At 44.8% G+C, this 26,634-nt stretch overlaps 1 protein-coding gene across 2 annotated transcripts in view; it reads left to right on the top strand.

The window, feature by feature from the left end:
* The window catches only part of ABHD18 (abhydrolase domain containing 18), a 176,740-nt gene that overhangs the window by 110,116 nt on the left and 39,990 nt on the right, over positions 1-26,634 (top strand). For both annotated transcript variants that reach the window (XM_078676794.1, XM_078676795.1), the window contains exons 7-9: positions 3,832-3,857; positions 15,262-15,400; positions 18,072-18,161. In XM_078676794.1, coding sequence (XP_078532920.1) covers positions 3,832-3,857; positions 15,262-15,400; positions 18,072-18,161 — 255 coding nt within the window. The remainder of the gene's footprint in view (positions 1-3,831; positions 3,858-15,261; positions 15,401-18,071; positions 18,162-26,634) is intronic.

Here is a 26,634-nt window from a genome sequence, read left to right as displayed (position 1 = left end):
GAACGGCAGGCGCAGGATAATTTAAAGCAGATCCAAGAGGAAGTTACAGCTCTTTTGGCCAAAGGAGCTATAGAAAGGGTCCCAGTTTCAGAAGTAGGCAGTGACTGTTATTCCCGCTACTTTCTGATTCTGAAGAAGAACAAGGGGCTACGGCCCATTGTGGATCGTCAGACCGTCAATCTCTTCCTCAAAAAGGAGAAATTCAAAATGCTCATTTTGGCTCAGGTCTTGTCTGCCCTATACCAAGAGGACTGGATTGTAGCGTTGTAGCTGTAGGATGCGTATTTTTATATTCCCATCCTGCCGCGCCACAGGCGTTACCTGTGGTTCAAGGTGGGCTGCAAGCACTTTCAGTTTACCGTGCTCCCCTTCAACCTTACCAGTGCCCCGGATGTTGACCAAGGTGATGGCGGTGGTTGCAGCTCACCTGTGCCGGTTAGGGGTGTCAGTCTTCTCCTACCTCGACGACTGGCTGTTGAAGGTGGGCTCGCCCTAGACAGTTGTCTCCCACATTTAGACTACGTCGAACCTCCTTCATTCGCTGGGGTTCTCTATAAACGTGCCGAAGTCACACCTGACTCCTTCTCTGACGTTCCCTTTCATCTGAGCTGTTCTGGACACAGTGCAGTTTCGGGCTTAACCTCCCGAGCAGCGAGTCCAGGATATTCAGGCTATGATTCCGATATTTCAGCCTCTGTCCTGAATTTCGGTGAGACTGGCTCTGAGTCTGTTGGGACTCTTGGCCTCCTGCATCCTGTTGGTAAGGCGCGCGAGATGGCGTATGTGGGCTCTGCAGTGGGACTTGAAGTTCCAATGGGCACAGCACCGGGGCGATCTCACCGAAATGGTCAGATCTCGGATGTAACTGCAAAGGATCTGCAGTGGTGGTTAACGAACCGAAATTGAGTCATTAGCAGACCTCTCTCCCTTCCCCAACCAGATTTCACAATCATGACGGATGCGTCACTTCTGGAATGGGTGGCCACATGGGAGAGATGTAGATGAGGGGTCCCTGGTCTCCGGCAGAGATGGGGCTCCACATAAACTTGTTGGAGCTCTGAGCGATTTGCTTGGCATTGAAAGCATTTCTTCCCTATCTCAAGGGGAAGTTGGTGCAGGTGTTCACGGACAACACCTCCGCCATGTCGTACTGCAACAAGCAAGGCGGGGTGCGGTTGTGGACCCTTTGTCGAGAGGCCCTGCGTCTCTGGACATGGCTGGAACAGTAGGGCATGAACCTGGTGGTTCAAAACCTGGCAGGTTCTCTAAACGCCAGGGTGGACAATCTCACGATGCCTGCCAGACCACGTATGGTGTTTCCACTTAGAGTTGGCGCAAGGTCTCTTTCAACACTGGGGAGAACATTGGTTAGATTTGTTCACCTCCGAAGAGAATGCCCAATGTCAGCAGTACTGCACACTGGAGTTTCCAAGGCGGCTATCACTCGGCGATGCATTTCGTTGCGAGTGGAGTTCAGGCCTGTGTACTCCTTTCCGCCCATACCATTCTTGCCCAGGGTTCTGAAGAAGATCAGGATCGACCGGGCCCAAGTCATTCTTGTGGCACCGGACTGGGCAAGGATAGTCTGGTATCCAGAGCTTCTGAGAATGAGCATTGATACTCCGATCAGGCTGCCTCTTCAAGAGGATTGTCTGTCACAGCAGCAGGGGAGGGTTATCCACCCAAACCTGTCAACTCTGCGCCTCCATGTGTGGAGATTGTGCAGCGGCAGTTGATGGCTTTTGACCTTCCTCCCGAAGTCTGTAATGTTATTCTGGCGGCCAGACGCCACTCCACTAAGTTGGTGTATGCCTGCCGTTGGCACACATTTGTATTATACTGTACAGAAAGGTCCATTGACCCTCTTTCTACTGTCCTTTTATTCATTTTAACTCTTGCCCAGCAGGGTCCTGCTTTGGGAACTCTCAAGGGTTACCTCTCTGCTCTGTCTGCTTTTTTGCGGCTGCCAGACCAGCCTTCTCTCTTTAAATCTCCTATTGGAAATAGATCTCTTAAAGAGCTGGATCACTTGTTTCCACCATGCCCTTTATTGTGCCACAATGAGACCTTAATTTGGTCATCACTTACCTGATGTGCGCTCCTTTCAAGCCTTTGCATAATTGTCCCCTCCGGCTGTTGATCATCAAAATAGTCTTCTTAGTGGCGATTACAGGAAGGTGAGTGAATTGCAGGCGTTATCCAGCTCGCCTCCTTATCTTATGTCCTTTCCGGACAAAGTGGTGCTTCACACCAGAGCATAATTTTTACCAAAAGTTGTGACACCATTTCATCTGGGCCAATCCGTTACTTTGCCCACCTTCTTTGCTCCCCCACATCCCTCTAAAGAAGAGGAGCATCTCCACCGTCTGGACCCAAAAAGAGAGTTATCGTTCTACCTTGACCGAACAAAAGAGTTCCAGGTGGATGACCAACTCTTTGTGGGGTATGTGGGAGCAAAGAAGGGAAAGGCAGTGCAGAAAAGAACCATCTCTTGCTGGGTTCTTCTCTGCATTAAAATCTGATACCCCTTATTAAAATCTGGTGCGCCTTGGCGAATAAGCAGCCCCCTGAAGGATTAGGAGCCCACTCCACCAGGGGAAAGACTGCAACTACAGCCTTGGCTCGGGGTGTCCCAGTCCAAGACATCTGTCAGGCAGCGACATGGGCATCATTGCACACGTTCGCAAAGCATTATCGCCTTTGCGGTCAAGTGCGCAGGGATGAGCATTTTGCCCGTTCAGTCTTGCAAGACGACTTAGTCTAGGTCATGAGTCTGCAACCCACCGCCAGGATGGTATGGCTCGGGTATCTGATTCAAAGGTAAGGAATCTGCAGCTAGAAGTCTCTATCAGATGAACAAGTTACTTACGTTCGGTAACGCATTATCTGGTAGAGACTCTATCTAGCTGCAGATTCCTTACAGCCTCACCCATGCCTCCCTGCTTTGCGGACCTATGTAGTAGGTCTAGGTTTACACCCCTTTCAGGGCCCTAGTTTTGCAAACAATTACATCAGTCACTTCGTGGCTCTGCGCTTCTGGCATGGAAAAAACGGCGTCTGCGTGCCTGGGTGGCGCCTATATAGGCCCCGCAACGTCATAACCGCCGCTACCGATGCCGGCGACGACACGCGGAGCCGAAAGGAGCCACCCGAAGTCACGCGCAAGGGGGTATTGCTCAGCAAAAGTTTCTGGATCCAGTCGGATGCCAGGGAAATTCAAAGGTAAGGAATCAAAGGTAAGGAATCTGCAGCTAGATAGAGTCTCTACCAGATAATGTGTTACCGAAGGTAAGTAACTTGTTCAATAGTGACGTCAGAGTGTGCATGCATTGCAGTTGTTTTGTCTTGGGCATAGAAGGTGCTGTACCTTCCAGATTTCAATGCATTTCTTGTGTTTAAGTTTACTATTTTACTTATAAGGCACTTTATTTTTATTAAGTTAAGAATTTACATTGAATTTATTGTGGGTTATCTATCGTGTTCAATGAGTTTCTAAGCCTCTCTACAACCTGGAGTAAGCAAATACATTTCTAGTGTCTTGCATATCCAATTTGGAGTGCCACATTATTGTGTCCCTGAAACGTAAGTGGTAAGGGACCTTTACAACATAGGGGGAGACCAATGTGGAATAATGGGGCAATGGAAAAAATCTAACACATCCTGAAATATTTCATTTTTGTGTGTATCTCTACTGCTACTTTCCAATTGGAATGTTAATCAATGTATGTTGTTTTTGTGCCTTAAGAGCTAGGTAAAATTAAGATGTGGTTAGCCTATTCTTTAATAACTACAACATGTGTTTGAATAATTGTCCTTAACATAAAATAACATGGCTGTAGAAAACCAAAGGATCAAGTGTAAGTTTTTTATTTCACTTTATCAGCATTGATCAATTCTGCACAGGTGGATGAAATGTTGCAATGTAGCCTGTTACAAAGAGGCAGATATGCCTATTTTATGTTTCCATTAAAATGTTAGTCCTACAACATAGTTGCAATACTATTCAGTTAAGAGTCTGTTTCGATTGCGTAACTGTACTGTAGAAACACCTCAATTTACTAGATCAGTGTTTCATCTAATTATAATCGTATATTGAGATGAAAAAATCTGCTTATTTGTGAAAGAGCCTGTGCTCATGTTCCTCTTGTAGTCTGAAAGTGTTTATTAAACAAAGAAAATTAGCGCATGAATCACTGAATCAGTTGAAATGGGGACCCCTGGGCACCCTGTGAGGGTGTTGCAAAGGCACACATGTATGGGACACACAGTTATGTTTTTTTAAACATGGCTGGAATGGTGATTGTGTAGAAAAAAACTAAACACAACAAATGCAGACACTACATTATGTAATAATACAGACTCAACCTTTAAATAGAAAGGGTCATGTAAACTTTCAGAATTGGGCAAGCTATTTCAGAATTTTCTCTCTTTAATGCCAAGCACGAATGTGAGGCTTTAGGTGTCTGAGACAGGCACAGCTGGGTAGCATTGGTTTTATCTTTGAGCAAAAATATGCTTGTCCTTACTTCAGTTATGCTAAGGCAATTTTTCTTAATTCTGCACCAGAAATGTGTGTTAACTCTCGGTAATGTTGAATATGAATCCTGTTTTAGTAAAATGTTGAGTTAATATGCATAAGCCTTTGGGACCTCACCAACCTGGGCACCTAACTTGCCACTTGCCAATGGCCCCCAGTTTCTGTTTGTTCCACCCTGATCCAGTTGCTGCCTTTTGACCAAGTGACATTGCAGCTGCCGAGTTTTTCCTGCCTCGGCTGTTCACGCTCACTGATCTTCCTGCCAACAGAAGCCTCGCCCACTCCAAGACTTACGTAATGCAGGCCGTAGCGTTACCGCACAGCGGATACACACAGTGGGTGCACTGCTGGCGTGCAAAAGGCAAGCCCATCTGTGCATGGACCGCGCTCAGTGCCAGGAACCCTGCCCCATGATCATCTAACGCAACACTACAACCACAGCCACCACCAGTGCCAACAAACGCTACCACTACTCTTCCGCGATCTCAACAAAGCAGACCGGCAAACACGCTGCTGCAGTGCATCTCCCAGCACCACTGTAGACCCTTTCTCCTGAAACCATTGCGATTTTACCTGCAACACATTGGACGCCGCCACCACCACCACCTTGCACCAATTGTCCGCCATGCTTGTCGATGTCTGTTCCCTGTGGAAACACTCAACTGAACAGCAACACACCCTACCTTCTCTTCCTGTCTGAAACATGGTTCAACCCAGCCATTCCGCCTGCCTACAAAATCTTACCAGGATCGAACCCACAAACCAGGCGGAGGACTTGTGATCATCTACAAAAACTCGATTGACTGCACCAACTCGATTGACTCGAACACCATCCTCATGGAACACCTCTAATGCACAATACGAATAGACTCCAGAGCCCCCCTAAAGGGAACCTTCACCTACCAACCCCCAGGCCCCCAAGTATGATTCTGTAACCACACCTCAGGCTTCATTGCTCCCCTCTTCTTCAGATTAACTACATCCTTCTCCGGGACATCGGTTACCACCTAGAAGACACCACAGACCCTAACTCCAAGACACTCCTCAACTGTCTCAGCAACCTCAGAGTCACCCAGCTTGTCCAAGGACCAACACACACAGCAGGCCACACCCTCAACCCTATTTATACCTCCAGCAACAGGATCACCATCACCACCCACATGACACCTCTCACTTTTTTTTTTAACTGACTTTTATATAGCGGCGAACTTGACCTGAAGGTATCGGGTATCAGAGCGCTTTACATAGCACCAGTTGCGTTACATGAGGACACATTCATTTTTGTTAGGCACGGGGAAATTAAGTGATTTGCCCAGAATCACAGGATGTTCAGCATCATTGAAGAGACTCTAACCCAGTTCCCCAGATTCAAAGTTGACCGCCCAAGCCGTTAGGCCAACTCCTCTCCCCTAGCTTCAGCTAGGTTTGCTTAACGTTCCTTCCATTCTGTCCATGACCAAGTACTTATTCCCAGAGGGATATCTGGTCATAAGCTAAACTAGAATGTAAATTAAATAAATATATTTGTGACTTTATTCACTGATGAGATAGGGAAAGGTATTTGGTAATACAAATGTGCACTGGAACATCTGCGGTTGTCAGGTCACATTGGAGATGTTGTACCTTGAGACTTGTTCTCCTCAAACATTCTAAAGAAGAGAATTCTGATAGAGAGATTCTTCCCCTAAACAAAAATGCCTAGAATAAGATTGTGGTTTCTAATTTAGTGGTGTGCACCAGTCCATCTTCACTATCAACAATGTTCTTAGTCCAGTGCCTAAGAAGTGCTATCCCTGCCAGGGCTTTAACTGTGGTTCTCTTCCAGGGGATCCTCATCAAAGTCATAAGCATTAGAATATTCCCGCCCATGCGCGGGACCCCGGAAACAATATATTATATGTGCCCCACATATATTATAGACATATATATAAATATATATATATATAAAAATAAGCAATTGTAGCCAAATAAACAATAGAGCTGTAATATGCAGTGAAGAATTTCCACAATACAGTGAATTCTGTATTAGAAACATGAGAAACAACACCAATGCTTGTTTAGAAACTGTTTTAATGCTCAGAAAACAGTAGAAATTCTCATAACACACTGTAAGCATATACAGCTCCCAGGCTGCATTGCAAAATCCCAGTCTAAAAAGACTGAAAAGCTAACCTGTAGCTGAATGCACTAAAAACTGACGCTGTGCCTTTAAGGCACCTCTGCCCCTAGCTTCCCATCATGCCTCAGGGGTTACAGTTAGGTCAGTTGTTCTTTCCGGCTCCTTCAGGAAGGACCCTGGATACTCAGCTCCACACTTTTCTGCCTTTTCCAGTCAGAAAATCTTCAAAAGAACAATTTTTTGATTTACTTTGACTTTTCACATCATAGTCAAGTAAATAACTGCTTAGCAGTCAATTTTTTGTGAGGTTTTCCTTTCAGGATGCCCTCATTATTTGATGATTGCCCTTCTTGTGGCCACAAGAAGGCAAAAACGGACTCTCATGAGGTCTGTATTTTATGCTTGCCAGAGGATCATGATCCTAAAGGCTGTTCTCATTGTAAAAAGCTGTTTGACAGAACACTTAAAGACAGAGAGAGGAACAGGCTCTATGGTCTGGCCCAGAGATCCATGAGAGGAAGATCTGCAGAGAGGAAGAGTTCAAAGAGACCCAGAACTCCCTCCAAAGGCAAGTCAGAGCGTCCATCAACCTCAGCACCGGGCTCGGCGCTGAAAAAACGACATCTGATGGACGGTTCGAGAGAAAAAGCTCCGTCGACGTCGAGATCGGCGTCGATGAGGAAATCGTCGTCGAAAAGAGGTTCGCCGTCGTCGAAGAAAGCTCCGCCGTCGTCAACTAGGCGACGATCGGCGTCGAGAGAAGCCACGAGATCGCCGTCGACGAGAGGTTCGGCGTCAAGACATAAGTCAACTCCGCCGCCGTCAACCAGGCGACGGTCGGCGTCGGGAGACAGATCACACTCGCCGTCGTCTCGACGTCGACAGGCTTCGAAGAGTGCAACACCTCCGTCGACGTCTCCACGGAGGCGCTCGGCGTCGAGGAGCAAGAGCCCCCTCGGACGATCGACGTCGAGGAAGGGATCATCTAAGGCACGTCGGCGCTCGTCGTCGAGGATGTCCGATCCTCCGCCGTCGCCACATGCCAGGTCGATGACATCTCCGTCGCCGACAGATCAACGTCGGCCGACGTCGAGAGCTCCGTCGACGGCAGGACTAGACCGTTCGACGTCGAGACCTCCGTCGACGGCAGAACTAGACCGTTCGACGTCGAGACCTCCGTCGACGGCAGGACAACGCCGTTCGACGTCGAGACCTCCGTCGACGGCAAGACAACGCCGTTCGACGTCGAGGGATATGACTCCGCCGTCGGCGCATCATCACCGATCGACGTCGAGGGACCACAGATCATCGTCGAAGCATTCAACGCCGAAGGTTATCGCCCCGTCGACGCCGCAGAGGCGTTCGACGTCGAGGGAAAGGCTTTTGAGACGTCCTCCAACACCGGTGAGACGGAGATCGCCTTCAGTGCCTTCGACAATCCTAGTGACACAATCTGCTTCACTCCATTCCTCCTCAAGTGCCTCGGGGTCAACGGGGTCATCTTCTAGGAGTAGGAGTCCGGTTCAGAAGAATCCCCAGCGGGGTTACACTTCACATATAAGACTCTCTCCAAGATGGTATGCTCCGTTGAGTAATTGGAAGGATTCTAAGGCACCAGAGAGACTTCAAAGGTACCTGAGTCCAATCCACGGGTCTCCTCTTCAGCAACCAGAAGAGGCAGAGCGATCACGCTCACGAGAGAGAAGAGCGGACAGGTCGCATGCCCCTAGGGTCTCCCGATCGCCAAGGAGGGAGCAACCCAAATCTCGAACACCGAGAAAGGAGGTACGAACTGAGAGATCGAGATCTCCAGTACATCAGAGGGTATCACGTTCTCCTCGAAGGGAGGAACGACCTAGGAGATCACCGGTGAGGAAGGAGCGTTTTCACCACAGGAGTAGAAGAACTCCTTCATCCTCCCCTCCATCTTCGCCTAGATCTTCGAAAGGGGACTACTCTCCGACGCTGGCAGACAGTCCTCGCTCAAGAGCTTCCCCTCTGGACGACGTCAACACGTATCTGGACGTTTTGCAAAGGGGTGCTCACAAGCTGAATATAGAAATGACCACTCCAGAGGTGTCCACTACTGTGATTTTTGAGACTCTTCATCACAAATCATATGCAAGGCCGTTGCTCCCATTAGTCCCAGGAATAATGGACCCAATCAAAGAGGTTTTCCTCACGCCAGCAACGATCAGAGCAGTACCGGCACGTATCCCAAAAAAATATAGGCCGGCTGACTCAGATCCTATCTTTGTTAAAGGTGAGCCTGCAGCGGACTCAGTTATTGTAGCCTCAGCTAGGAAGAATCACACGGTCGCTCCCTCTTCGTCAGTTCCTCCTGACAAAGACAGCAAGACGCAAGATTCTTGGGGACGCAAGGTATGCAGCACAGCAGCTTCATCCCTAAAAGTCTCTAGTGCATCAGCCCTTCTGGGAAGGTACGATAGAGCCCTATGGGACTCCATGGAACGATTCAAAGAGAAATTGCCCAAGGAGGACCAGAAGGACTTTGAGGAGACCGTGACGGAGGGCTGTTTGGTGGCAAACCAAATGATTAGTTCATCAGCAGATAACGCCCTTCTAGCTGGACATAACTACTCACATGGGATATGTGCGAGGAGATCCTCTTGGCTACGTTTAACTGGGCTCAAGCCAGATGCCCAACAGCGCATCCTCAATCTGCCTTTTTCCGGATCTTCACTCTTCGGGGAGCATGCCGATCAGGAAATGGCCCGGATGAAGACCGAGTTAGACACAGTAAAGGCAGTAGGTCTGGAGAAACAGAAAGCACCGTTCAAACGACGCTTCAAGACCAACAAGAACCGGGGAGGCCAACAGAGGGTTCAAACCCCTCAATGGTCTCAAAACAAGCCGCAAGGAAAGCCGCAATACAGAGGAGGAAGGTCAAGCAGAGGTAGAGGCGGACATAATCAGTCCTCTACCACACCTAGAGGAGGCAAGGCCTGAGCAGTGGCTTCCTCTGTCACCGTTACCCACTCCAGTGGGAGGAAGTGCTGCACATCATCTGGCAGAGTGGGTCAGCATCACGAAAGATCGGTGGGTGCTGAATATACTGCGCAATGGATATGCGCTATGTTTCAGGAAGAAACCACAACCGGCTCCTCCAAAAAAGTCTCGCTCGTACCAACTAGAGCTCCTCAAAAAGGAAGTGAGCGTCCTCTTAAAGAAAAACGCAATCGAAGTGGTACCCCTATCCCAAAGGGGGAAAGGAGTGTACTCAAGATATTTCCTTGTTCCCAAAAAAGACCAAGAAGGCAAATTCAGACCAATTTTGGATCTTCGACTCCTCAACAAAGTGGTGGTCAAAGAGAAGTTTCGCATGTTGGCACTCCACCAAATATGTCCTCATCTACAGATCGGAGATTGGATGTGTTCGGTGGATTTACAAGACGCGTACTTCCACATTCCTATTACACCAGGTCATCGAAAGTACTTGAGGTTCCTGGTAGGGTCCAAGCATTACCAGTTCAAAGTGCTTCCTTTCGGACTCAAATCCGCACCAAGGGTCTTCACCAAGTGCATGGCAGTGGTAGCGGCGTGTCTACACAAGAAAGGTCTCTTTGTGTATCCATATCTAGACGACTGGCTCCTGAAGAGTCCATCTCCTCGACAAGCCACCAAAGACTGTCACCTGTGTCTCCAACAGCTACACAGGCTCGGCCTCCATGTAAACTCAGAAAAGTCGACCCTGCAGCCCACACAAACTATCCACTATCTGGGAGCAGTTCTAGACACAAAGTTAGGAAGAGCGTTTCCTTCGCAAGAGAGACTTTCTTCCATGGGACGAAAATGCAAAAAGTTACTTCAGATTCCTCGTCCAAAGGTGCGAGACGTAGCGTCTCTGTTGGGCTCCATGGCGTCCTGCATCTTCCTAATACCGAACGCCAGGTTGAGGATGCGGCCTCTACAAGAGTCGGTGGAGGATCAGTGGGACCAAGCGACTGGAGATTGGGAGGATCGAATCATCCTGTCTCAAGCAGCGCTGACCTCAATACAGTGGTGGACTCGCCCTCGGAATGTCCTGCAGGGAGTCCCTTTTCAGCAACCTCTTCCTTCGCTGTCTGTGGTGACTGACGCATCTCTAGAAGGCTGGGGTGCTCACATGGGTCATCTTCAGATTCAGGGTCGCTGGTCGACCAACCTTCAGACATACCACATCAACATGCTGGAGCTTCGAGCAGTTCATCTGGCGCTCAAAGCGTTCTTTCCAGCAATAACAACGGACAAAGTCCTGGTTCAGACGGACAACACTACAACTATGTTCTATCTGAACAAGCAGGGAGGAACTCGATCTCGCCCTCTGTCTCTGGAAGCCCAGGCAATCTGGCACTGGCTTCTGGCTCGGGGACTGTCGGTGGTGGCAGTGCACCTTCCAGGCGAGCTAAACACAAAAGCAGACGCACTCAGCAGGCACTTCGAAGATCAGCCAGACTGGGTGCTAAACGACGAAGTGGTCGAAGAACTCTTCCGTTGCTGGGGTCGTCCGGACATAGACTTATTTGCGGACGACGAAAACGCCAAATGCCACGCCTTCGCGTCCAGGTTCCACCGGCCAGGGACGCAAGGGAACGCTCTCCTGCTGGAGTGGACAGGGATGTTCGCTTATGCTTTTCCCCCTCTGGCACTGATTCCGAAAGTGGTGGCCAAGCTCATCAGATCGAGCATGGACATGATCCTAATTGCTCCGGATTGGCCGCGACAATGGTGGTATCCAGACCTGTTACATCTGTCGCTGTGTCCACACAGACGGCTGCCGTGCAGGCCAGACCTGCTGAGCAAAATGGACGGGAGGATCCTGCATCCCAACCTCCAGTCGCTGAACCTGACTGCATGGCTCCTGAGGTCTTGCAATATGGACACTTAAATCTGCCTCCGGAATGTATGAATATTTTAAGAGAGGCAAAGAGACCTTCCACAAGGACGTCTTATGCGTTCAAGTGGAAAAGATTTTTCATTTGGTGTAAGGACCATGGCTTTGATCCCACCAAAGGGCAAGAAGAGGTAGTCCTACCATACCTCCTATTCTTAGCGACATCAGGGTTGAAATACGCTTCTATTAGGGTTCATCTATCTGCCATAGTAGCGTACAGAAAATCACCTACACAAACATCGTTTTTTCAGGTCCCGGTGGTGAAGGATTTCCTTCAGGGATTAAAGAAGGTCTATCCCCCTGTGAGAAATCCTTCTCCTCCCTGGGAGTTGAACCTGGTTCTCTCCAGACTGATGTCTACACCGTTTGAGCCTATACACAAGGCCTCCTTGCAGCATCTCACTTGGAAGGCGGCCTTCTTGGTGGCAATAACCTCTGCGCGCAGGGTTAGCGAGATTCAAGCACTCTGCACCAAGGAACCTTACACTGTGTTTCACCACAACAGAGTAGTAATGAGGGCTCACCCTTCTTTTCTTCCAAAAGTGGTATCGGATTTTCATATAAATCAAACGATTACCCTTCCTTCGTTCTTTCCTAACCCATCGACCCCAGCTGAGAGGTCGTTGCACTCGTTAGATCTTAAACGGGTGCTAAAGTTTTACCTAGAAAGAACGAGGGACACCAGAAAGACAGACCAACTCTTTGTCAATTATGGTGCAATGAGGTCCGGGTTTGCAGCAGCCAAAAGATCCATCTCCAGATGGATTGTCTCTTGTATCAAACTAGCATACCAGCTGGCTGGCAAACCTTTGTTGCAATCACCCAAAGCTCATTCCACTAGAGGGAAAGCAGCCACAATAGTTTTTTTGCATGACATTCCTATGTCAGAAATATGCAAGGCTGCGACATGGAAATCAGTCCATACCTTTACAAGGCATTATTGCCTAGAGTCTGATTCCAGAGCGGATTCTCAAGTAGGGCAAGCCTCCTTGAGAAACCTATTTGGGTAGAATAAGGCCTATTTTTGGGCCTACGGATATAAATGTTATCTGTTGATTCCTTTGCCCGCAGGGATGAGGTGAGGCTCGCTACTCTATTCTAATGCTTATGACTATTGATGAGGATCCCCTGGAAGAGAAGGATTAGTTACTTACCTGTAATCCTAGTTCTCTTCCAGGGGTATCCTCATCAAAGTCATAAGCACCCCTCCCGCCTCCCCGGGCAAAGGACTTTGTTTATTAAATAGGAGATGTTTTTTAACCTGTTATTACCATGGTTTGGTTTTCAGTCTCCGAAAAGAACAACTGACCTAACTGTAACCCCTGAGGCATGATGGGAAGCTAGGGGCAGAGGTGCCTTAAAGGCACAGCGTCAGTTTTTAGTGCATTCAGCTACAGGTTAGCTTTTCAGTCTTTTTAGACTGGGATTTTGCAATGCAGCCTGGGAGCTGTATATGCTTACAGTGTGTTATGAGAATTTCTACTGTTTTCTGAGCATTAAAACAGTTTCTAAACAAGCATTGGTGTTGTTTCTCATGTTTCTAATACAGAATTCACTGTATTGTGGAAATTCTTCACTGCATATTACAGCTCTATTGTTTATTTGGCTACAATTGCTTATTTTTATATATATATATATTTATATATATGTCTATAATATATGTGGGGCACATATAATATATTGTTTCCGGGGTCCCGCGCATGGGCGGGAATATTCTAATGCTTATGACTTTGATGAGGATACCCCTGGAAGAGAACTAGGATTACAGGTAAGTAACTAATCCTTACTGTACCAACATGTCCCTCTGTAGGATCATATTATCTCTCCATGCTTCCAAGCTAAAAGGTAGGTAAGCAAAGTCTCAGTAAGATCAGGTTTTGTTAAGATTGGAAAAACATGCATGACGACAACAAGTTAGCCTTACTTCTTTCAGTCCCTTATGAAAGATGAGCTCCTTTCTTTTGATGAGAAGATTTACTAGCAGTCCGTTTGGCACTTGACTGCTCAGATTTCCTAGAGGGTGAATATTGGGAGTATGGCATTGCTTCTATCAGATTTCAAAGTTTCCTCTGTTTATCCAGTCAATATTTCAGTCTGTTATGGTTTTATCCTAAAAGATACAACTATCCTGTGAAATTTGAGAACTGTTTACACTCTTCGTGCTCACAAATACTGAAGTAAGACAAATAATAGTAAAGGTCACCATCAGCACAACATCTCTTCCTTTCATGGCAGCCATGCTCCTCTTACCGGCAATCGAGCAGCGGAGGGGCAGATAATAGGCTGCAAGTGAGGAGAGGCATTGTTCACCTCTTTATCACCACGCTGACATGCAGATGAGGCTATCCTTTATTATTTGAGGGGTTGGATCCAGGAACGCCCATTGGACGTTAATGTAGGCACCCCCATGAGAAGCAAATGCCCGATAATGAAGCATGACACTCGCATGGGTGTGTGAGGGCACTCTTTCCAAAAGGAGGAATTGCCCCACCTTCATCAATATCTAACCTTTACTGTGAGTGCTTTACTCTCACGAGCCTCTTTAAGCTACCAAATAGGTCTGCTACTTCTCCTATTTAGGAACAGTTACCCCCTAGTGATTACTATGTTAACCATGGGAGCATGGGTACTGGACCTATCCTTTCTTAGAGATGCCACAGTGAGCAGTATGATTTTTTTTCCCTAATATGAAAACCATTTGTTTGCCATGACAGCTCAGAAGGCATCTTCTCCATCTGGGAGTCTTTCCTCTTACTGTCTGAAAATAAAAGGAAGTAATTCTGGTCGTGGTTAGTAAAGCCGTTGAAGCACCACCTCTGGGTGGTCAGTATCCTTTAAAGTCCTTTGGTTGCTCAGAGGTGTCTCCCAGGCAAATCCTACTAACGGACACAGCTACTAACTACAGCCTTGTTTCAGGGTGTGATTAGAAACATTATTTTGATTCTGACTCACCTTCATTATTTTAGCGTAGGAGTTCATCAAGATTGTTTTAAAAATTTGAATTTTCAAGACTAAAATCCCCATTTAAAGAAGGTGTTGCTTATCACTTAGTATCAAGGTTTCTGATGACTCCTTGTTGCCCTCACTACGTCGTCATATTTGTAGTATTGGTAAGAAGCTTGAACTGGTGCTATTGGCACAGCTGTGCTAACTTGTATACCTGGAAGGACGTTCTTTAGAAAAGCCAGATCTCATTTGGATGTGTATCCATGCTAGAAGTCCTTTGCCCGTTGTATGTGCACTGAGAACTTGTCCGGATTTAATCTGGATGCCTGGGCTGTCAAGAGATAGAGACCCTGAAATCTTACTAGAGCATCCATCTGAAGAAGTGTTTCTACGACGTAAGTATCTTTTATGATAAAGAACTTCCACACATTTTTAGTCCATAAAGTTTAATGGTGCGAGTGATTTATCGACGCCCCTTTCACACGAACATTATTTTTCTTGTTTGTCTTTTTATTCATGTTTTAAATGATATAATGTTACGTATTTTTAGTTTCATGTACCAAAATATCTTATTTGATGTGCTAACTTAAAAAATTATACATTTGGAACATAATTTTACCATCCACGTTAGAAAGGAGTATGAAGTATCTTTGAGTACTGTTATCTGCTGCTACATCCATGATCCAGTTTTGCAAATTCTTTGAATTCAAGACCGGAATCAGTAAAATAAGTCAATGCTATTTTTCTTTTGTTTGTGGAGGACAGGAGATCGTGTTTACAAAATGTCTCAGACCTCTTTGTCATGGGAGGAGCTCTTGTATTGGAATCTGCTGCTCTATTACATTGGTTGGAAAGAGAAGGTTATGGACCTCTTGGCCTGACTGGTATATCCATGGGTGGCCACGTAAGTCTTTACTTTTTTTTTTCAAAACCGTGTAAGTCTTTACTTTTGAAGTGTTTTTTTTTTTTATTGAAATTATTTATTAGCATTTTATAAATATAATACAGTATAAAAGTCTCCAAGAGAAGAACCGAATTACATTGCAATAATAGTAACAGTATAAATAGTTAAAGAAATTAATTCAGTAGGGTGTACATATTATTGAATCTGAAAGATGTGTGTTAAATGAACAATCAAATGTATCGTAAGAGAAAACAAGTAATACAATAATAAAATACAAATGAAATCTACATATCTAAATGCGATAAACAATACAAGAAGTGTTTTTTCATTGATTTCTTTAGTTGTGCACAGATGCTAGGAACTCTGATGAATCCATTCCAACCTGACAGTCGATGGAAAGTGAACCTTTTTGTAACTCTGATCACTTAGTTAACTAACTGATGTAACTTAACTCGGGTAGAACTAGGCCACATTTGGAATGTAGACATTAACATAAATTTCTTTGCTACTCTTCTGAAATCAGATCCACTACGGAAAATTAAATGCCTGTGAGTTGTGGTGTCACAAATATTACCAAGAACACATTTATTTTGATCTATCTTGACTAAAGCAGATAGTAACATGATTTTCATTGTTATTATTTCTCAATCAAATTTTCAAAGGAAAATTAAATACCAGTGAGTTGTGATGTCAAAAATATTATCAAGAGCAGATTTCTTTTTGTATATCCGGAGTACGTTTTAGAGACCATGAAGAACGGGTACATTATTTTAGGTTTGTCTAATACATAAATATACTGCAGAATCACGACCATTTTCCATGTCCCAATAAAAAGTAACTACCATCACACTGCATTCCATCAAGCTTATTGTGAATCAATAGATGGTTAATGGGTCCTAGCCACATAGCATAATATTTTGGAAAATGGTGTGTGACTACATTGTGAAGTTAATTGTTAAAGCAGTCATGGTTTTAAGACCACATGCTGTCTCATCTGCTTTGTTCCTACTACCAACTGGGATGGAAACCGTACACCATGTAAGCATAAAAAAAGTATCAAGAAGGTGAAGTTTAAAAGGTAGCCTATATGCCACAAGCAGTCCATCTCTGTTTTCCTTGAATGTTTTCTGAGGCATCAATTATGAGTTCTGCAGAAACCTTAATGCAAGTATGATAACTGTCATCCTACTTGGTGATCAAACTATCTCAGCCCAGTGTTTTCCTCTCCTCCTCTTTGCCCTGCTGTTTTTGGGTCGTCATTCGTCAAAGGAGGGAGTTGTGTTGAATCATCTCCTACCATGTTAATAAGAAAGAAGCATAGTTTTATGAGCTACACGGGTTTATTTTATCTTGTGTTTTCATTTGACCACAGCAAAACCAGATATTTAGTTGCAGATGCAGTTTATTTGTAATCAAATGTATATGTGTTGAGGCTTTCCGGTTATAGTTGCACAAAAGGACCTACATTTGCACAAAGCTACAAGACAAACATTCTGTAAGCATGGTGGATTAACAAGAAATGACCAATCTTACCACACGATGGGGGTTGTTGTAAGAGAGTGGTCAACGAGAAAAAGGCTGTCTTCCCCTTTCTGGTATTTGTAGTAACCTCTGGTGCCAGGTGACATTTTCTGTCCAGTAGTCTGGTTTTGGTGGTTTAGACTGCCTTATAAAGTATACAGAAAATACTTTAATGAATATAGGCGGGGCAACAAGTGACGCGCCTTAATGTGATCGTATTGGCTTTGTCTGGTGGCAGGCAAGTGTTCTTTAGTGGGAGGTGTAGGAAGCTGGCTCTTTATGTGATAAATCAAGAATCAGATATACTGTGTAAAGAGTCCAGGGGTTCCATTATGAGTGGACAGGGGCTTGCTATGCAATTCTTTTTAGTGATTCCCTGTTGGTTTGCCTCACTTTCTGATATGTCTCCCCTCTCCACTGTTATGATGCATAATCTTTAACAGCTTAGCACCCACTTGCCTAAGGCCTCTGATGGGAAACCCTATTTCTGGTAGTTATAACAGTTTGTGAATATGCATCTCCATAAAGACTGATGCATTTAATAAGTCTGGTGGACCATCTGCTTGGTTTATACACAACAAAAGATGTGGAGGTGGCACATCAGAAATCAAAATAACTCACCCCTTTAAGTTAAGGCGAGTGTCAATCTTTTATCTGAACTAGGTTCATCTTTGTTGGCATTCTTTAAAAAACCTTTTGGTAGTACCAGTTTCTCATTTAGGTTTTCATTACATGTCATGGAGACAACCTTCTTTGTAGATGTTCTGTCTTTTGCAAAGCCCTCGAGACCTTAAATTGATGGTCACACTTGAAGTGCCTCACCCTATATTCATATGACCTCTCTTGATTTGTGTCTAACTTTTTTGGGAGGTATTAGGACTCCAAGGCATGAAAAAGGCAATATAAGGTTAAATAGCTCTGGTTTCTTCTTAATTTCATAGGAATCATTTCTGTTTAAGTAATTGCAATCAAAAGACCTGAGGCATCAATTCCAATTGATCCATGAGTTAAAACCAGTCTACCACTGTTTCAGTAAGAGATTCCAGGCTGATCCTTCTTTTACTGTGCACAGTAGGTCATCTTTGGATAAATACAATAAAGGGATCAAAACATAAAGAAAATCTCAACTTATTATTCTTTTGTTTTATAGATGGCGTCATTGGCTGTAACAAACTGGCCCAAACCCATACCATTAGTGCCTTGCCTTTCCTGGTCTACAGCTTCAGGCGTATTTACTCGGGTAAATATTAAAGGATGTCTTCTTTAAGTAAGCCTGTGCACGGACATTGCAAGCAATTGTGACTAATGAGTATCTTTTAATTGAAAAGTAAAATGTATTTGTTTCATTTTAGTTTTTGGGAAACCTAGATCTCGGCTTAAAACTTTTAACTGCTGTATACAAATAATTGTTTTCGGATTGTGCATGTATCTGTTATCTATGCTACTCTGTCTTTAACACCTTAAAATAATTAAAGTACGTATTGAGGCCTGTTGCTTTTTTTTTTGTCGAATCTATTTTTATTGTTTTAAGGTTACACTTTACAGCACAAGCATCACTTATAAAAGCTCACAGTCATATACAGGTCATCCATCAATGCATTAGCGCATGGTCATGATATGTTACATGTGTTTGAGCTTTACTATGATTAGAACAAAAGATGCTCACCCAGGGGTTAACTGAACTACTTTTCGCCAGTCCTGATGCAGACTCTGAGGCTACCCATGAGGACCGGTGTGCTAACCTCCCAGTGGTCTGTGCGGTCCAGGGCTGACCCTCCATCTTGGGCATGCAAACAGATAGTGTATATATGAAACAAGAAACAATAACCGTGGCAGCAGAAACCGCATGTGAATTTAACTCACTCTCTTCCCCCCCTCGTCCCGACCCTCCACCCCCTCCCGGATTGCGCGCGCGCTCCTCATCTGTGGCCGCACTGGCATGGTTGCCTTCATGCCCTGGTGGAGCAGGAGTAAAGCGTCACCAGATTATCCCGGCAGGAGAACGACCTGTGGTATGCACCCACCCCTGTGTACACCTCCCACACCCTCCGTGTGACTCGTGCGCCCCTCCCTGTCCGACTGTTGTAATGCACCATGCATCCACTCCCAATGGGCCGCTATGGGTTCCTTCCAGAGCCCTAGTGTTTCCCCCCCTGCGAATGGCAGTCCACTCTGCCCTAGCCCACGCCTGAAATAAGGAACTCCATGCCCATGTACATGGCAGGTCATGTGCCTTCCATCTCCTTGTAAAGAGGCGTTTTTCTACCACTAGCCCCAGGTCCAGAAAATGGGATGACACCTTATCCTTGAGAGACCTCTTGAAATGATGCAGGATGTACTCGGGCCAGTCAAAGGGTATTGTTCGACCTGTGCAACCCTGTAGCAGCTCTCTAATTGCGCGCCAGTAAGTGCCCAGCCCAGGACAGCTGCACAGCATATGCAGGAACCCCACCCCCAACTCGCTACACCCAGGGCAGAGCGCATCGTCACGGTAAAAGTACTTATTAATCAACTCAGGCGTGAGGTAAGCCCTATGGACAATGAAGAGCTGAATTTGGCGGAATCACATGTTTATAGGGATGCGCACCAGACTTTTAAGTACCTTTTCCCATTCTTTGTCCGCTAGTGGCCGCCCCAGGTCCAGCTCCCATTTGCATCTAAGTGGGCCTAAACTAACTGCCACGTGTTCACTTAATGATGCCGCAAAGCAGCGAACCAGATGCCTGCCCCTCCCCATAACGTGCAGATACTGTTTGGTAAATGCTGCCTGGGCTCCGTGGTTATGTCTCCTCACCTGGCGGTCAGCTTTGCTTTCAATGAGCGGTGTATTAAGGACCCCCCAGGTGGAAGCCCCTCCTCTGTTACCAGTGTCTCATATGTCGTGAGCTCCCCATCCCTATATAGATCTCCAAGCGTATGGATGTCTGCCTCCCGCCCCTCCATGAGCATAGAAGCCGTAAGCACCCCTCACCACCAGATGAGCCCTCCAGGGGTGTAGCTGGCGCATAAGGAACCGTATTACGGGTGAGGTATAAAGCCCGCCGGTAGCATTTGTATGCCACTGCCAGGAGGAGCGTTGTTGGGCGCTCAATCGCAGCTATGGTTGAAACTGCTGGTCACGGTTGTGGGAGAAGCCCTGCCACATTGAAGTGGACCAAGTTGCAAGTATTTGGCTACCAGAGCTTTAAGGACAGGACGTCGTTTGTGGAAAGTCATATGTGCAGCCCAGTACAAGAAAGACTTTTGCAACACCCACTATGGTTTCATTTTAACTTTAATTTGGTGAAGTGCAGCAGCTCACTTGAGTGTTATTTGGGCACTACAAGAACAAGCAGGCTCAGTACGAGCCAATGCCCACTGAGGCAGGTGGTTCGGAAGATTTAAGTACTGCCCCGTGCGTCACTTCACTTAATGAACTGCCTCTGAAGAAATACTTTCTGAGCATGAAACATGTCAGGCTGATGAAATCCTTTGTGAATGTGCTTTCCCCTCGGCTGCAGCTTCTACATTAAAAAACGAAAATCACGTACCTGTAAGTGGCTTTTCTTCAGGGGCAAACTTTTGTGGTTTAATGTTGAAACGGCTGGTCCCGGTCGTGGGAGAAGCCCTGCCACAAGGAAGTGGACCAAGTTGGAAGTATTTGGCTACCAGCGCTTTAAGGACAGGATGTCATTTGTAGAAGGTCATATGTGCAGCCCAGTACAAGAAAGACTTTTGCAACACCCACTGTGGTTTAATTTCAACTTTAATTTGGTGAAGTGCAGCAGCTCACTTGAGTGTTATTTGGGCACTACAAGAACCAGCAGGCTCAGCACGAGCCAATGCCCACTGACGCAGGTGGTTCGGAAGATTTAAGTACTGCCTCATGCGTCACTACACTTAATGAACTGCCTCTGAAGAAATGCTTTCTGAGCATGAAACGCGTCAGGCTGATAAAATCCTTTGTGAATGTGCATTCCCCTCGGCTGCAGCTTCTACATTAAAAAACGAAAATCACCTACCTGTAAGTGGCTTTTCTTCAAGGGCAAACTTTTGTGAATGTGGATATATAATATATATATATATTATATATAATATATATCAATCAGTTTCCTGACTTCTCTCACACTTCCAGCTGGCAAATGTTCAGAGAGAGGAATACGAACACCAAGTTGTCGTTGAACAGCAGATCTTGTTTATTTTAGCTTGTCAGGCGCGTTTCGGATAGCACAGTATCCTTGATCACTGGCGGAAACACAGTCCGCTTACTGTTTTTATACCATTGTTTTTAGTTGTGTTTTTTTCTCTAATGCTTCACCCGTGTCACGTGATAAGTAGACATAAAAGACATACTGTGAGCACTCTCTTGGTTTGTCATAAAGTTATTGCAATATATATATATATATATATATATATATATATATATATTTTTTTTTTATTTTTTATTCACCAAATTACTCCAGTTATCGAAGGCACACCTTTAAACAGCCGGTGCGAGTTCCAGGGACGGGCTTTCCCTGCTCGTCAATTTGTCACCAAACAATTATACTCGCACACAACCAGGAAAGAAGTTTATAGCAGGTTTATTTCTGTGCCCTTACAGCACATAGCTTTACCAAAGCTGTGTGCTGTAAGGGCACAGAAATAAACCTGCTATAAACTTCTTTCCTGGTGGTGTGCGAGTATAATTGTTTGGTGACAAAAAAAATAAAAATAAATATATATATATATATATATATATCCCTCACAACTTGCCTCGTCGCAGGGGGAGCACTATCGTGCTGGTGCCATCGTCTGGATCAAGGCAGTATCCCGTCGAACATTTTCACACAAAGTTCCATAGGAATGATGGCACTCCACTCGGGGAAGTTTTTAAAGTTTTTATTTCAACAACTGAGATCGCCTATGCGTTTCGAACTTAGCGTCCTTGATCACGGCATAGATTTTGGACAATTAGTCCCTTTTCCCTTTTCACATTAAATACACATGTGACACACAATGCATGCTGGGATTTGTAGTGAAATTCAATTCATTTCGCTGCATTAAATTATATTCTACAGTTTGTGATCAGTTTCTTTCATTTAACTAATCGTATTGTTTCTAACACATTTTATTTTTCATGTGTAGTCTCGGCGCTCTATTACAACTATGTGTTTATGGAACGCTTATGTTTGTTAGTATCGTTTTAGTTTGTTTTGGTTTCTTATGTGTTGGGCTGAGTGCCCATTACTTCCAGCAGGCTGTGTCTGTTTACATTTACTTATGTGTCAGTGAGCTCTGAGAATAACTCCCCGATATTGTGTGGTATTGCGGTGGTAGACTTCCTATGCGAAAGTCTTCTATTCTTATCTATACGAACTTGTGTTCAATCTTAAGGATCGCGTGTATATAACGCAGTCGCACTGCTGGAGGTACTAATGGTTCCTGGGCTGAGTGCCCTTGCCACCGCAAACATTTACCACATCTGACTGGGAGTGAGTGTTGCTAGATGTGCCTTGAGCGATCTCACTTTATGCATGTGCAAACAGTAAGTTTTACAGTTCAAATTCATTGTTCCAAGCAATGTTCTAAACTTCAGTTTCATATTTACAGATGAACATATAGTTCCGCATCTCCATTCAGTCCTAGAGGTTGCATTGTTTTGAATCTCATGATAAGTTTGGACTCAAGTTGTCTCAATTTTAGTTTTCTATCCCCACCCCGTTCATGATGAGGTGCCACGGCTAGGCCTGAGTACGTCATGTTGAGCCATGTTTTTCCGGGATGGGTTGCCATATGTTTTGCCATGGCATATGAGAGGTCTTTGTTCTGTATGGCTCGAGTGTGTTAAAGGATTCGTTTCTTGAGAGGACACGTGGTACTGCCAATGTAGCTTTTTCCACAATTACATTGGAGTAGATATACAACGAAGAGTGTTTCACAGGTTATCGGTTCTTTAATTTCAAAGTTCTTTCCTGATGGATCATATATATTCTTTAGATTCTTCCCGATTTTGCACGCCTTGCATACTAGGCATTTCGTAAATCCTCTTTTTTTAATTTCTAGCCAAGATGAATTTTTTCTGATTTCGAAATGGCTATGCACAAGGTGGTCTGACAAATTAGGGGCTCTTTTGTAGGTGATCGATGGTCGTTCTCCTATATCATTCCCTATGTCGACATCCTTCTTTAGTACATGCCAGTATTTTGTCATTATTTTCTGTATTTTGTAACTTTCCTTCGTGTAACTAATTATCACCCTAGGATGTTCTTCCAGTGTTGTCTCCTCCATTTTCTCTGTATTTGGAAACAATTGTTCATCTGTATTTTTTCTCTTGCCAAGTGAAGCTTTTTTAGTCTTATTTTTAGATACGAGCATTTCATCTCTGTTCATTTCTCTGGCTGCTTTCTCCCCTCTGATGATATCCGTTTGTTTATACCCTCTCTGTTTGAAACAAATTTTTGTATCCTCAAATTTTCGTTCCATTTCACTTGCTTCAGAGCAATTTCTTTTCATCCGAAGTAGTTCTCCGTAAGGTATACTTTTTTTGAGGCTCTCAGGATGGAAACTCTGCCCGTGAAGTAAACTGTTTGTGGCTGTTTTCTTAGGATGTACAGTTGTTTCTAGTCTATTGTTCTTCACGTAGACTTTTGTGTCTAGGAATTCTATTTCCCTGGAGCTTAGATTGTAAGTGAATTTTAATCCTACAGTATTGTTGTTCCGAACCTCAAAGAATAAATGGAATTCCTGTTCTGTGCCTTTCCAGAGCAGGAACAAATCATCAATGAAGCGCAGCCACAATGCCACGTTAGCCATGTAACTGTCGTTTTCTTCTCCCCAAGCCAAGCACCTCTCCCACCACCCCATCATGAGATTAGCGTAGCTTGGGGAGAAGGAAACTCCCATGGCCGTCCCGCAGCACTGTGCGTACACCTTTTTATTGAATAGAAAAACATTTAATGGGAAAAGGGACTAATTGTCCAAAATCTATGCCGTGATCAAGAACGCTAAGTTCGAAACGCGTAGGCGATCTCAGTTGTTGAAATAAAAACTTTAAAAACTTCCACGAGTGGAGTGCCATCATTCCTATGGAACTTTGTGTGAAAATATATATATGTATATGTATATATATATATATATATATATATATATAATCTATCAAGTAAACATGATCCCATCACTTCCCAGGCAGGCAAAATGAAATCCACGGACCCAGCGGATTTGGCAGGTAGTTGTTCTTTATTGAATCTTTTCTCTGTTGTTACGCGTGTCGAGCACCAAGTGCCCTTGCTCACACAGCGGATAACGCAAAAGCCATTCTTTTTTATAATTGCTTTAGTGTCCCACCCCCCTGTGAGTCACATGATCGCATGAATGGACATAGACAACATCCTCAATGAAGGCTACACATATTTTCCTTTCAAATATTTAAGATTTGCGAAGCTTCAACATTTAAAAATTATTCTTTGAACATTTGTATCACTCATTATTTCAGCCTGAATTGTAAAGTGACAAGTGCAATGATTATATAATATAAAATATTCCATAAAATATCACATGGTTATTTATATAAAAAAATCAATTAATACCGCATTCCTAAAAAATCTTATAAAAATGCAATAATAACACACAATCCAACCTATCCAGGTCAAGGAAAAACGGCAAGCACTCCGATGTCGTGATGGATCCAAGTTTATTCGTATCCAAACCCCCCTTCACCCCTGACAGACACGTTTCGCCAGTTAGCTTCGTCAGTGTCAGTTTGTGCAAAAACTCTATGGCCATTTTAAACTCGCCGCTAAAATTCATTTCATAGACATAGATGACGGTATTTGGTCATAGCTGCGGCGGTCATAGCTACGGAGTGCTTGCCGTTTTTCCTTGACCTGGATAGGTTGGATTGTGTAGCGATATTGAAGCGCCTCACCAGCGCTGGCTGAAAGCACCCGGGACATCTGGAGCGGCGGCGGTGAAGGACCTGTGCATCAAATATATATATATATATATATATATATATATATATATATATATATATATATATATATATATATATATATAAAAACAATAAACTCAACTTTATGTTGCAATACCCAAAAATATCTATACTAGTGTTCACACATCGTTTCTGGGTGATACACTCAGAGGTAGTCTAAGTGAACACTCTAGGCAAAGGCACTCCTTTTCCTTGAGCTCTACTGGGTCACAACAAATTATTATATGAAATCAAAAGGGGGGAGAAAGAAGGAACTGCGATCCATTCAGCTTCCTTATTCGTAAATTCAATATCAAATGGGAAGGGATCACTTGACCTGAGTAACCAGGGTTTTGCAAAATTCTTAGTGTACCGATAAAAACCTTCATTCACGTATTCACGTCGGGAAGGCGGTATATCTTGATTCTCCGCCCTACTTTTAAAAACGTGCATCATCATCATAGGGTTAGTAACGTGACAGCATCAACATAGGGTTAGTTTTTTATGCTTCCTCCATCCGGAGGTGAACCACTGGTTCTTGCAGTAGTGATCAAAGAAAGGTGGAGGTGTTTAGTGAAGCGAGTCTTGGGGAGTGAGTCTCAGGAAGTGATGTTAAACACTCGTAGACCCAGATTTGTTAATTTTAATCAATCTGGATTCGAGATATATTAAAATCTGTGTCGTGCATAGGAAGACTGGTTACTGGTTCAACACACTGTGAATGGCCATAAAAAAGGTCGACATGTTGCAGCCCTTGTGGTTGCCCATGTGGGTCAAGTGGGCTGTCTTCAGGACCTAAAAAGAAGGAAAAAAGGGAGTGGGGGAGACCATATCTAATTTGGGTGTCTATACATCCGGGTGTGTTGACCCGATTCTCATGTGGTCAAAAAGTACCTGTGCAGAGTAAGGAATCAAAAAGACAAAAGGTGCGGAGTGCCGATCAGCACCAGGGCCGTGGGCTGGGACCCCTGTAGTCCTTCCATAGATATCAAACGTTCTCGTTCCAAAATGCCAGCCGCAGATTCCTGGCCCTCGTCACCTAGGCTAGAGTGATTATCAACCTTCTGGTGAGATTTGACATGGGTGCCCTGGTGATCGTGTGTCCGCTCGTGATCCCCCTGCTCATGTCCACAGTACACAGGGGTAGACTGAACTCGAACTAACCAGGACTCTCTGGAACCAAGCCTGCACTCCGCTTAGTAGTACTGACCTGGCACACACATACCCACATGCTCTGTCAGGAGTACTGATTATTGCTCACAATTGCAAGGAGAATGTAGGAGCGTAGGCCATTAGATCACTTTCTGTAAGAACAAAGACCACACTTAAAGCTGGTGTGACCTTGAGGAGAGCCGCCTGGCAGCCATTTGGCTGCCTGCTTGAACCACGCTCCTCCTATCGCTGTCTTGCCAGGTCTCTTGGACCACAAAGGGCCAATCTCATGACATAACCACATTTGTAAAACCTTGGCTTTTAAGGCCACAACATGGGAAGTCAAATGCTAAGCACCCAAAGCTGCACTTTGAACCCCGGCACAGATCGTGTGCTGGAGGCCTGGGACACTGTGCCAGAACCACAAGTAAGGTCCTCTGTGCTACAGTTGACAGTGAAGGCAACATAAAAACACTTCTAGGTGCAATGCCTACAAAGAAGATGACCTCTGCTCCAAGGGGGCCACACTGCAGGACATGGTGAAAGTGCTCTGGGTGATCACAGCCAAAAATAAAGACTTTGAGGCAAAGTTGCGTCGCAACAATATTCTCATACTAGGAATCCCTGAATT

The sequence above is a fragment of the Lissotriton helveticus genome, chromosome 2_1 (genome assembly GCF_964261635.1).
Source record: "Lissotriton helveticus chromosome 2_1, aLisHel1.1, whole genome shotgun sequence".
Classification (NCBI taxonomy): domain Eukaryota; kingdom Metazoa; phylum Chordata; class Amphibia; order Caudata; family Salamandridae; genus Lissotriton; species Lissotriton helveticus.
Note: the sequence above shows the minus strand (reverse complement) of the source record. Positions and strands in the feature narration are given on the sequence as shown.